Raw genomic sequence first — 13627 nt, 5'->3', positions numbered from 1 at the left:
TCAGAGATATTCTTGGTTGTGGCTGTTTACAAACTAAGAGGTGGAAACTGGACAAACTCCTAACCCAGCAGTGAGAGGCTGAAGCAGGCAGGTCTCTGGGAGTCTCGGGCTGGACTGCATAGTGAGACCTCTCTCTCAAAAGCCAAACAAACCAAAGATATTGTCTGTCCTATCTATGAAAATATTTCCCTAATTTGGGGAGTATTTTTGTATTTAATATTTATATTTGTGTTGGTATAACCACTTTAAGTTTTTATTTATTGAGATGAATTGGTCATTTTCTTTATGGTGTCTGAGTTTCACATCATCAACTACAGAAATATTGGGCCATTTTATTCAGTAAATACTGTGAACATAGAACGTAGGCCTTTGGGCTTCCTAAAAGCTGGTAAAAGCCTATAATGTCTGCTAATTAGGAAGATGAGAGAGTTGGATCCAAAGTTCACAGGCCCAGCTGGACAGCTTTGTGAGCAGCTATCTCAAAAGTAAAAAGAGGAGCAGGGCCTGGTGGTGCACACCTTTAATCCCAGCACTCGGGTGGCAGAGGCAGGTAGAAAAGGGCTGGGGCTAACCCTGAAAACATTGGAAACTTAAAACAACTTTTTGCCCTAGAGAACAAAACAAACAAAAAATGCTAAAGTAAACAATTGTTGTTTTTTTTTTTTTTAACTAAGCCTCTCCAAATATAACACTGCATAAGCTCCATTAACAAGTAACCCTTTAGGGTTGGGGATTTAGTTTAGTAGTATAGCTAGGCCCTGGGTTCGATCCTCAGCTCAAACAAAAAGTAACCCTTTAAAGCTGGGTGGTGGTGCCGGGTGGTGGTGGCGCACACCTTTAATCCCAGCACTCGGGAGGCAGAGGCAGGCAGATCTCTGTGAGTTTGAGGCCAGCCTGGTCTCCAAAGCGAGTTCCAGGAAAGGCGAGTTCCAGGAAAGGTGCAAAGCTACACAGAGAAACCCGGTCTCGAAAAACCAAAAAAAAAAAAAAAAAAAGCTGGGCGGTGGTGGTGCACACCTTTAATCCCCAGCACAGGAAGCAGAGGCAGGTGGATCTCTGTGAGTTTGAGGTCAGCATGGTCTACAGAGTGAGTTCCAGGAAAGGTGCAAAGCTACACAGAGAAACCCTGTCTCAAAAAAAAAAAAAAAAAACTACCCTTTATATATTCAAAATCAATTTGTAGGATAGAGTTTTTCCCATTTCATAACAGTCTTTACGAAAAGTGATTACAGAGATTAAAAATGACAGAGTTTCAGCCAGGTGCAGTGATACATGCTTATCATCCCAATAGTTGAGACACAGAGGCAGGAAGGTCTCCACAATGGTGAGGCCAGCCCAGGTCTACACAGCTAGTCTCAGCTAGCCAGAACATAGAATCACAGATTAAATGAAGATCTTGTAACCAAATACAAACAAGCTGCAAAAATACTTCCAAAATGACTCACAGGGACCAAAATATGGCTCAGTGGGCAAGAACACTGGCAGCTTAATCCTTGAGCCCACATGTGGTTTAAAGAGAGAACCTGTGGGTGGGGTTTTCTGCCCTGCCAGTCAGCTCTGTCTGGCCAGCCAGTTCCCCAAATAACCACACAGGAACTTATTAATTATAAATGCTTGGTAGATAGCTTAGACTTGTTACTAACTAGCCCTTACATCTTAAATTAACCTATATTTTTTATCTATGCTCTACCACATAGCAGTACTTTTTCATGACGTCATATTCATCTGCTGCTTCTTCACCTGGCTTGTGACTCCACCCTTCTTCCTCCCAGCATCCTCTCAGTTTGGCTCTCCTGCCTAACCTCTTCCCGGCTAGCTATTGACTAGTCAGCTCTTTATTAACAATGGTAGCAATGCATATTCACAGTGTACAAACAGATTATTCCACAGCATTTTCCCCTTTTTGTTTAATTAAAAAGGAAGGCTTTAACTTTAACATAGTAAAACTATATACAACAAAAATATTTATCAAGTAAGAATCATATTCACAATATCCAGTCCATTTGTATTTGGCAAAATCAGAGAAAATACCCCATTATGTATCTTATCTTTATGAGTTTAAAGTTTTATATCTAATTTACTTTTTATCATAACTAAGGAAAACTATAAGTTTAATTATTTAGTCTTTAACTCCATCAAAGACCCCAGAAAGATGTGATGTTACCTAATGACAGGGACATCTGGCTGCCTGGACAATCACCCAAAATTCTTTTGTAATGCTGAGGCATCCAACCCTGGCCTACAGGCCTAGTATATCTGACAGGCATTTCTGAGAAGCAGGGCGTTTTGAAGGACTGTCCTACCTTGTCTTGGCAAAGTTTGGCAGTTGCTTTCTTTTGCATCCTGCTGGTCTAGTTTGGACAGTATACTGTCAGCAATTGAGGCAAGGGCAGTTTCTTTGCCCAGTGGCTAGCTTTTGCCACAAAGAAAGCAAACTCCATATGGAGTTTCTTCAGTGCCCATCATCTTCTTTGGAGTAAATTGGTGCTGCTGGCATCAGGCGTGTCTCACTGTCAAAAAAAACCTTATGTTATTAAAACATCTTAAATGCCATATTCTGTAGAACTTTAAAGTATTTGAAGATCACCTATCTATCTAAATATATCTATGTATGACATTGAAAATATATCTAACATGATATATTTTTTTTGATAGTTATGGGTGACTATTGACCTGTATTTCTTTATTATCCTAAATAGCTTTGAAGGACTAAAACTTTACATAATTAAACAAGCTACATAAGTACAATACCTTAAACAAAAATAGACATGTCTGGCTTGCATGAGATCCCAGGTTCCATCTCAAGGACCACAAGAAATGAGAGGGCACCCCCCCCCCCGCCTGTCCCAGTCTTACATGGAGCATTTCTGAGTTGAACCCCCTGTCACCACCCAAATGATCCAAACTGGTGGAAGGTGTGTGCAGAAGGGCATTGCTCCTGGGCCTGTATGACAGCCCTACTGCACGTTAGGTTTAGCTTTATAACAAAATTAAAAGAACATAATTGTCAGCCAATGGCCATTAAGAACATTTTTGTTTTGTTTTGTTTTTTTGTTTTTTTGAGACAGGGTTTCTCTGTGTAGTTTTGGTGCCTGTCCTGGAACTCACTCTGTAGACCAGGCTGGCCTCGAACTGACAGAGATCTGCCTAGTTCTGCCTCCCAAGTGCTGGGATTAAAGGCGTGCGCCACCACTGCTGGGCTAAGAACACTTTTTGATGATGTGTTAACCCCATGCTTTTTGTAACATGTAATTTAGAGTAAGTTCAAAGAATCAAGTGACATTTTCCACCTGAGATTTTCCAACCCACCCATACCTGTGTCTTTAAAAAGTGAAAAACAGAATAGACCTGATTCTGATCTGTCTAATTATACAGTAATAACATGTGTTCATTCTCTAGTAAGTGAACTAATTAAGGAAAATTCCTACTTACCCTTATAAAAGATTTGTTTTCAAAGTTTTTTATTTTCCATGCTGGATAACTGTTTATCATTCTGCATAATTGTTGCTAAGGATAACTTCAACAAGGAAGAAATGAACATGTCCAGCCTTGTGACTATTAGAGATGAAAGCAAGATTATCTTTCAATTTATAGGAACATTTTTTGTGGCAGATGAGGTGATCATCAAAAGGCTCCTAAGCATGAAAGCGCATTCTATTAGGATAACATTCCATGGGCAAAGTGGGATTGGAAACAGGCTCACGGTGAAGAGGAATGGGGTATATTTTTAGACAGTCTCACTGTATCCCAGACTGGTCTCCAGCTGTGACAATCCTGCCTCAGCCTCCCAAGTGGTCAATCATAGCAGTGACCCTGCTTACCTATAGGTTTATTCAAAAAGGTGCAAAGAGACTGTTTTGAAATTTTCTTTTAGGGAGTAGACAAATAAACTACTTTCAGGAGTTTATGCAGGTTAGGGAAGTCGTGTTTCTGGAGGGCCTGTAATGACTTACTATGGACTCGAGGCAGGATAAAGAGGCACAATTCGTGAGGCCCCCGGAATGAAGACAGGCAGCATAAGGAGAGAGTGTGGACATGGTTAAAGGAGGGAGGAGAGGCTGGAGAAGGGGTGAGGTTAATCGGTTTCGTATTGCTCCAACAAACTACCCTAAAATTGGGAATTTATACAGAAAACAATTTTGTTGTAGACATTGTGATGTGTATCTATAATCTCATTCACTAGGAGGTAGAGGTTGGGAAAATTAGAGTTCAAAGTCATCCTTGCCTGCAACGCTAATTTGAGATCTGCCTAGGCTGTACTATAAGTTCCAAACCAGCCTGAGCTGAAAAGTGAGATCCTGACACTGGAAAAGAAAGCAAGTGTGTTTAGCTTACAGTTTTGGCTGCCGAGAGCCTGTCGCCAACACCTCATTTCTCTTAGGAGTCCTTCTGGCTCCATCATAGCACAGCAGATGGCATCCTGGAGATGAGAGAGAGAGAAACCCAGGACTTGTTCTTAGCCAGCATCACTGCCTTCACAAGAGCAATGCCCCCAATCTACCCATCTTTTAAAGCCCGCCCCCCAATACCATGACATAGGAGCCAAACTGACTGCATGTGAGTCTTTAGAACCGTGGTTCTCAGGAGCAAACCTCTACAAAATATTTACATTGCAATTCATAACAGTAGCAAACTTAGAGTTATGAAGTAGCAACAAAAAATGTTATGGTTGGGGTCACCATAACATGAGGAACTGTATTAAAGGGTCACAGCTTTAGGAAGGTTGAGAAACACTCCTTTAGAGGATACTCAAAAGATACACAGACCACCAGGACTGGAAGTTTGGGAGGCTGAGGCAGGAAAATTACAAATTCAAGACCTGACTGGGATGGAGTGAGTTCAAAGACAGTCTGGAAAATTGAGCGTGAGCCTCTCTCAGAAATGAGAAATAGGAGCTAGAGAGACAGCTCAGCACTTAAGAGCACGTGCAGCCCTTAACTCAACTTTTTTTTTTTTCTTTTTTATAGCCTTTTTTTTTCTTCTCCTCTCCGAGACAGGGTTTCTCTGTGTAGCTTTGCGCCTTTCCTGGAACTCACTCTGTAGCCCAGGCTGGCCTCGAACTCAGAGAGATTCGCCTGCCTCTGCCTCCCGGAGTGGGATTAAAGGTGTGTGCCACCATCTCCCTGCTTTAACTCAACTCCTGATCCTCCTGCCTCCGCCCCTCAGACTAGGATACATCACTAACTTATATCTAAAAATAATTAGAACTAGGTGGTACTCCCTACACGAAATCACTTTAAAGGACCAATAGAAAAAGGAAACCATATCTAAACCTCCCCATCCAAGAAGCAGAATCAGCGGGGCTGTCGGTGCTCTTTAATGTTAAATCAGCCTGGCTGTCAGTGCCCTTTAATGTTAGCGCCTTTAGTCCCAGCACTGGGAGGCAGAGGCAGGCAGATCGGAGTTCCAGGCCAGCCTGGGCTACAGAGTGATTTCCAGACCGGCCAGGGCTACAGGGTGAGACCTTGTTTCAGAAAACAAAAACAAAATGAAGCAACAACAGAAAAGAAGTAGAATCAAAGTTGCCACTTTGTACTTTACTTGAGGAAAATGAGCAAATGCAAATGTGGCTGGCGGCATGTGGGGAGAGGTTCTCTTCCACAGCCTAGTGAAGGATGAGCTTCCATTGCCTTACTGAGAAGCAATCTGGTTGATCCGCCAAAATTAACATTGTTTCATCTTTGGATGCTGTGGTCCCATAGAAATGAAACAACTATTTTGTAATTGGGGATATAAACAGATGTTTGTTATAGTGTTGTTTACTGTAGCAAAAGATAAGGACAAAAAGTGTTTTTTCCATTGGGGAATAACTTGCTAAATTACAGTATGTGCCACAGGATGGGATATATGAATCGTTTAAAAGACTATTTAGCACTGTGGAAAATCAGCTTGAAGGAATTTCTACAAGATAGTTGATCACAGAGGAGAAAAAGAGGCTGTTTTATTTTAATTCCAACAGTGACCCAAGAATAAAATTAATGTATGTATATTGATATGAATGTAACTATATAAGCATAGAGGCAATCATAGCTAATTACAGGAGTTATCTTTGTAATGATGAAATGAGAGGAGAAAGGAAATTAATAGGAAAAAAAGACTGCACTGAAAAGCAAAAATGGAGGCTGGAGAGATGGCTCAGAGGTTAAGAGCACTGGCTGCTCTTCCAGAGGTCCTGAGTTCAATTCCCAGCAACCACATAGTGGCTCACAACCATCTGTAATAAGATCTGGCACCCTCTTCTGTATACATAATAAATAATACAAAATAAATCTTTAAAAAAAAAAAAGAGCAAAAATGGGTATTATGCTCCCATTTGTGTAGAATGATGCTACATCTATAAAGCCCATCTGAAATTAATATAGATCTATGCAAGAAAACACAAATGTTACAGCCCTTTATCTGATGGAGTCTGTCTAACTAAAAACAGACAAAACCCAAACACCCCTCTCACAGTTATACTTGTGTGGGAAATTACGCGGGCCAAGAGAAGGGCCTTCTGGGAGTCTGTAAGAACCGGTCAGATTGAGAAGTGAGGAGACACCTTTTTATGATCCTCGGTGCATGAATGGACCAGCAAGAGGGAAACTGGGTTTTGGCTGTGAAATAATTTTCTAAACAACTTAGGATTTATAGAGAATAAATTTTTAATCGATTATAACTTGACTCCAATTTGTATTAGCATTCAAGACTACAAAGTGTCCAGAAAATTCTTTCTGCTCACCATTAACTCTATTGTATTTTTTAGGGTCTCTTTAAAAAGACCTGTTGGAATGTAAATGCTAGGACTGTAGAAACCTGGGGAGGTGGCATGACGGCTCTGTGTGTCCTCACCTTCCTCAGCACACGATGGCATCGTGATTAAGATCGAGGTGCAGACCAACGATGAGGGCTCAGAAGGACTGGAGACGCCAGAGCCGCTGATGGGACAAGTGGAGGAGCATGGCTTCCAGGACTCAGAGCTGGGTGACCCGTGTGGAGAGCAGCCAGACCTGGACATGCAGGAGCCAGAGAACACACTGGAGGAGTCCACCGAAGGCTCCAGTGAGTTCAGCGAGCTCAAGCAGATGCTGGTGCAGCAGAGGAGCTGCACGGGTAAGTTCCGGGGCGGGGTGGGGGCGGGGGTGCAGAGGGAGGGCCCTGTCTCCTCACAAGTGGTCCTAATAAAACCTCCCAGCCTAGGAAAGAAGTTGTTCTGCCCAAGATTGGCTCAAACAAGAACTCAAAGGCAGATGAGGACAGAAACATGTCCCAGGTCACCCAGGTAGTGGCAGAGTTCCAACTTCCTTCTCATTCATCTCAGCATCGTTGTGACTTTGGAGTTTGGTGGTTTTATTTGGGTGTTGGTGTCTGTCTCTGAGCCAAGAGTCTCACTAAGTAGCCCAGGCTAGCCTCTTGGTGCTAGGAATGAAATCGTGTGCCAACACACTCTGCAAGAAAAGCATGTTTTAAAAACAACTGTGGGTAGTCCTTGTGAGCCAATACAAGGGTCTGCTGGCTCTGCCTGCCATTCTGAGTCCTAACCTAGAAAGGGTTAACTCTTCTCTTTCCTTTCCTATCCATCTCCCCTACCCCCCTCATCCCCCACCCCTGGTGCTGGCCAGAGCCTGAGTGTGCTTTCTCTTTCCTCTTTGTCTAGAGCGCCTCTCTGACCTCCATGCCAGCCTAACTCACACAGCATAGCTTTTTCCTTCCTTTCTCCAGTCTCCTCTGAGCAGCTGCTGAGATTTACAGCTTGCCTGCCCTGGGGTTTTCCTTTTAAGCTCTAAAGAGAGAGGGAGACTGAGAGACTCCTGTCCTTCTCTGGTCGACTAGTCACAGTGCCTGTAACTACATAATCCCGTGTCCTCACTCCCCAGGAGTGCTATATTGTAGCAGGGGCATTCAGTGATGACCCTGGAGTGTCCTTCCTGACAGCTTTTCTGGTGCCCCACTGTTTGGTTGCCTTTTTGTGTTTTTATTTGTTTGTTTTTGAGACTGAGGGCTTCCACTTGTAGTTTAGATTAGCCTTATTTTTGATTCCTCCTGCTTCAACCTTCCAAGTGCTGAGAGTGCAAGCATGAACCACCACATCTGGCTGTAATTTGCATATTCTCAATTAATAAAAATCTCATGGTGTCCCTGGTCAAGTGGTCAGGACCTAATTCCTTAGATTTAAGTAAGTGCACAGAGGCCAGGTGTGGAGGTTCACTCAGCATACTCATGAAACACTGCAGGTTACAAGCTTCAGGGCAGTGGTTCTCAACCTTCCAACTCTGTGACCCTTTAGTACAGTCCTTCACACTGTGGGGACCCCAGCCATACAATATAGTGTAGTTTTGCTACTGTTATGTATCATATATATCTGTGTTTTCCAGTAGTCTTAGGCGCCCCCTGTAAAAGGGTCATTCACCCCCCAAAGGGTCATGCTATGCTCAGGTACAAAAGACAGGCATAAAATGTTCTACAAAGATTTTGTTAGAATTCAAAAACTAGACTGGAGACATAACTCAGTGGTTAAGAGGACAGTTCCCAGCATTCATTTTGGGCAACTCAAAATTGCCTGCAATTCCAGCTCCAGTGGGATCCAATACCCACACATAGATACACACTTAAAAGATAATAACAAAATCTGGTACACCAAAGGTCATCCCAGAAAATATATATGCAAATAACATTATGCAGACTGAGTAGATTATACTTAGGAATGTGTGTGTGTGTGTGTGTGTGTGTGTGTGTGTGTGTGTGTGTGTGTATTATGTATGTATGTATGTATGCATGCATGCATGTATGTATGGTGGGCTATGTTTACGAGTGTGTGTGTGTAATAACATCTAAAAAGGAGGCCATGAATTTGGAAAGAGAACAAGGAGGGGTAAATGGGAGGGTGTGGAGAGAGGAAAGAAAGGGAAGAAATGTTGTAATTATGTTCTCAAAAAAAAAAATCTGAGCATGGTAGCACACACCTTTAATCCTTAAGAGGCAGGGACAGGTAAACTCTTGAGTTCAAGGCATCCAGGACTACATAGAGAGACCCTGTCTCAAAAGCAAACCAAAAAACCTCTCCAATTAAAACTGGTTAGGAAATGCCAAAGGTCGGACTACAAAAGCACCTGGAGAATTCGAATGAGTGAGATGTTCTTAGGTTCTCAGGGGCCCCCATAGAACCTGGCTTTTTTTTTTTTTTTTGGTTTTTTCGAGACAGGGTTTCTCTGTGTAGCTTTGCGCCTTTCCTGGAACTCACTTGGTAGCCCAGGCTGGCCTCGAACTCACAAAGATCCGCCTGCCTCTGCCTCCCGAGTGCTGGGATTAAAGGCGTGCGCCACCACCGCCCGGCTGAACCTGGCTTTTTTTAGATCCTATAGGGACAAGCCAAGGTTGGAGGTAAGGGGACTCCACCAGTTGGGCATTGCGGGGCACTGCCCTCTGGAGCCTGAAGGAAGCTGTGAGGCTGGTGTTTTCAGAACACCTTGTTCTGGCTGCACAGTGAGACCTGCATCTGTAGTTCCCTGGGTTCCCCCAGAAAACCAGAGCCTGAATCCCACCAGAGAGGAGCTCAGTTAGTATTAAATGTCACTCACAAGTCAGGATCACAAAAGAAGACATAGAGACTGAGAAGGAGGGTGGAATTAATGGAGGTGGGAGAATGAAAGTCAGGATCACAAAAGAAGACATGGAGACTGAGAAGGAGGGAGGAGTTAATGGAGGAGAGTCAATGAAGGTATGATGAGAAACAGGTGGGCTCAGGGAGGAAGAACTGTCTGAAGACAGAGAAGAAGAAAGTTATGAATCAGTGCCCATTGAGACCGCTGCAGATACTAGCTCCAAAAGAAAAGTATCGGGGACTATGGGGGTCCGGGAAGATAGTCCCCTCCCAGGGTCCAGGAAGAATCTACAACCAGCTGATAATTTAATCTTTGATGATATGAAATGAATCTATGTACACGAAACTCCTTAGTCCATACACTTTATTATTCTGTGATAGTTCTCTCTCTACACAGCTTCTATTCTGCTCTTGTGCCTAGCTCCTTTCTTGCCTGACTTTTCTCTGCATTTATCTGCTGTCCCCTCTAAGTTCTAACTTAATTCTCTCATCTTAGTTCTGCCCCATCTGGGTTCTCATCCATCTCGTTCTTACCCATCTTAGCTCCTCTCCCATCTCCTTCTCTCTCATCTTGTTCTTCCCCATCTGGCTCTTCCCCATCTTGTTCCTCTGGTACTCTCTTCTAGCCCTTCAATCTAGTTCTTCCCCATCTCAGTTTGTTCCTCTCCAGTTCTCACCCATCTAGTTCTTCCATTCTCTTTTTTCCCCTCTCTCTCCTCCTCTCAGTCTCCTTATTCTCTCAGTTCTCCCCAAGTCTCTCAGAAATCCAGTTATAAACCCAAGCAATAGCAGTCCTCTGGCAGAGCAAGGTCACCAGGCTTGAATTCTTACAGGGTCATAAAGGCAGGTAAGAGTTTTCCCCAGGCAGTGACCACCAGGCTTTCTTTTACAATCCAGAAGGGGAGTGGTAAAGGAGGAGGTCAACTGAGAACTAATTGATCAGTTAATATATCAAAAAGGGAATTTATGTGCTCAGTCTACATTCCTAGAAGTGGTTAGGTAAGAAGTTAGGAGTCTATGATGTTAGTAATAGAAAAGGAGGGTCTCAGGTTGCACAAGAAAAAAGCTATCCACCTGACCTAGGGAACATGCGTCGTTTCCACAAGGGTGTTACCTTAGTTCAGGAGATTGTTTGGCCTTGGATGCTTGATAGGTATTTTAGATAAATACATTGTTAGGAGTTCTTGGAAGCACGCATAGCATTACAAGAAAATCACTGTAGGAACCAGCTAACATAGAGACAAAAGCTAAAATAGCACCAAGACTTCTTCAGCCACGGCTTGACCTTCAGAAAAGTCCTTGACTTTTCCAGGTAGTAGCTTTTGTGATTGTGGCTGAATTCCATTATGTTTTCCTGCGGCTTGCAGCAGGAACAGTGGAACTTTGCTGGCCCCCAGACTTGAGTTCATGAACACAAGCTCAGGCACAGTGTAATGGTTCTTGGGACTGGTTTCTTTCCCTCTGAGGACTGACCCTCCAGCAGCTTCCTATCCTGAGCACCAGGGCACCAAATAGCCATCTCCTCTGCTTCCTCAAGAGCCCTGTTAAGCTCTGGGTTTCACGACTGCTCATCTGAAGGTAGGAATCATGGGACAGGGAACTAGATTTTCCCAAAAGGAGAAATTTGGATCAATATATGTATATATCTGTGTGTGTGTGTGTGTGTGTGTGTGTGTGTGTGTGTGTGTGTGTGTGTGTACACACATGTGTAGCACAAAGTCTGTCGGTGAGGATGGAACCTTGTACTTATCCAGGGTCAGGGTTCTAGATAATAGCTAAACTCTTGCTTTCTAACCTTGGAGCAGAGGGGATCGTGATAAAGACTGAGGAGCAAGAGGAGGACGAGGAAGAGGAGGATGACGACGACCTGCCACAGCACTTGCAACCCCTTGGGCCGCTATCCGGGAGGTACGAGGCCAGTATGTACCAGACCCCCCTGCCTGGGGAGATGTCCCCCGAGGGCGAGGAGAGCCCCCCACCCCTGCAGCTGGGCAACCCATCAGTGAAGAGGCTGGTGCCCAGCATTCATGGGCATTCTCATGGGCATGGTGAGCGGCACCTGGGGGAGAGCCGCGGGACCTCCAGCCAGCAGCAGCGGAACCGACGTGGCGAGCGGCCCTTCACTTGCATGGAGTGCGGCAAGAGCTTCCGGCTGAAGATTAACCTCATCATCCACCAGCGCAACCACATCAAGGAGGGGCCCTATGAGTGTGCCGAGTGTGAGATCAGCTTCCGCCACAAGCAGCAGCTCACGCTACACCAGCGCATCCATCGGGCGCGCAGTGGCTACGGCTCCCCCGAGCGCGGGTCAGCCTTCAATCCCAAGCACTCACTCAAGCCGCGTCCCAAGTCACCCAGCTCAGGCAGTGGTGGTGGCCCCAAGCCCTACAAATGCCCTGAGTGTGACAGCAGCTTCAGCCACAAGTCAAGCCTGACCAAGCACCAGATCACACATACCGGGGAGAGGCCCTACACTTGTCCGGAATGCAAGAAGAGCTTCCGCTTGCACATCAGCCTGGTGATCCACCAGCGTGTGCATGCGGGCAAGCACGAGGTCTCCTTCATTTGCAGCCTGTGTGGCAAGAGCTTCAGCCGCCCATCGCATCTGCTGCGCCACCAGCGGACTCACACCGGTGAACGGCCCTTCAAGTGCCCGGAGTGCGAGAAGAGCTTCAGCGAAAAATCTAAGCTCACCAACCACTGCCGCGTGCACTCACGCGAACGGCCGCACGCGTGCCCGGAATGCGGCAAAAGCTTCATCCGGAAGCACCACCTGCTGGAACACCGGCGCATCCACACGGGTGAGCGGCCCTACCACTGTGCCGAGTGTGGCAAGCGCTTCACGCAGAAGCACCACCTGCTGGAGCACCAGCGAGCGCACACGGGCGAGCGGCCCTACCCCTGCACGCACTGCGCCAAGTGCTTCCGCTACAAGCAGTCGCTCAAGTACCACCTGCGGACCCACACGGGCGAGTGAGCATGCGCCCCGCCCCTGCCCCGGCCAGATGAGCAGCCAGGTGCAAGGGTCTAAGGCCCCTGGGACAGGTGCCTCGGCTGCCCCCAGGCTGAGCCCAGTGGGCGGGAACGGGGCGCCCCAAGCCCTTCTGCTGTGAACCCTCCTCCCCTCCTGTCCCTTCTCCCCAGGAGGGGGTAGTGAGACCAGGTCGCTTGTTGCCTGCTTCCCCAGGGCCCCAGGGGGGAGCGCTTGGGCCTGGGGAACCCCTTCAGGCTGTTAATTTCCTTGACAATAAAATGGATGAAAACAATCTGCACGGGGGCAGTGATTTGGCTGCCAGCCACTCACAGGCGCGATGCAGGGCCATTTAGTCAGGGATAGAACTGTCTGATTACCTTTTGGATACTGTGGTTCTATTTGATAATAATAGAGTAATTTTTAAAAGACGAGCGTTTCCTGTTTGCTGTTCTTGTTTAGTTTGTAAGGGGAAGGGCTGAAGTGGCCCGAGGGACATGTGCCTAGTATCAGCTAACAGATTTCCTTTCTCAAAACTCGCTGTCCATGCCGTGAGAAGGAGAAGCAGGTACCCTGACTATACTCCAGAGGAGGGGCAACAAAGCCGAGCAACCCGAGGGACTGAAGGGAAAGTGCACGGCTGGCTGCCGGTCTAACCGCCCCGGTGTCTGCCTGGGCTGGGGGGTCTCAGAGTGATCGGGAGGTCAGGTTAAGAATGACGTGAAAAGGTGTTCCTGTGGCCAAGCGGGGGCCTTCCCTCGGGGCCCGCACTTTCCTGTCCAGCTTGGAATGCCTCTGACAGAGGAGTGGAGTCCGTGGGGGGCGGGGGGGGGGGGGGGGACGTCACATGGGTTTGTTGGGGCAGCCACAATACCATCAGGACGCCTCTCCTTTTTTAAACTTTATTTGTAAATATGTGGGGAATGGGACGTGTGTGTGTGTGTGTGTGTGTGTGTGTGTGTGTGTGTGTGTGTGTGTAAGTGCACAGAGAGCTTATGTAACCCAAAGTCACACAGAAGGAAATGAGAGAGGCCAGGATTTTTGTCTTTATTATTTTATTTTAGTATTTTGAAACA

At 45.9% G+C, this 13627-nt stretch overlaps 1 protein-coding gene across 6 annotated transcripts in view; it reads left to right on the top strand.

Annotated features, from left to right (window-relative positions):
* The window catches only part of Znf777 (zinc finger protein 777), a 29724-nt gene extending 16742 nt beyond the window's left edge, over positions 1-12982 (top strand). For 3 of the 6 annotated variants that reach the window (XM_076566618.1, XM_076566615.1, XM_076566613.1), the window contains 2 exons: positions 6841-7092; positions 11383-12982. In XM_076566618.1, coding sequence (XP_076422733.1) covers positions 6841-7092; positions 11383-12557 — 1427 coding nt within the window. In that variant the 3' untranslated portion in view covers positions 12558-12982. The remainder of the gene's footprint in view (positions 1-6840; positions 7093-11382) is intronic. The other 3 variants (XM_076566617.1, XM_076566616.1, XM_076566614.1) reach the window with 1 other exon arrangement.
* The last annotated feature ends 645 nt before the right edge of the window (positions 12983-13627 follow it).

Source organism: Peromyscus maniculatus, chromosome 3 (genome assembly GCF_049852395.1).
Source record: "Peromyscus maniculatus bairdii isolate BWxNUB_F1_BW_parent chromosome 3, HU_Pman_BW_mat_3.1, whole genome shotgun sequence".
Taxonomy (NCBI): domain Eukaryota; kingdom Metazoa; phylum Chordata; class Mammalia; order Rodentia; family Cricetidae; genus Peromyscus; species Peromyscus maniculatus.
Note: the sequence above shows the minus strand (reverse complement) of the source record. Positions and strands in the feature narration are given on the sequence as shown.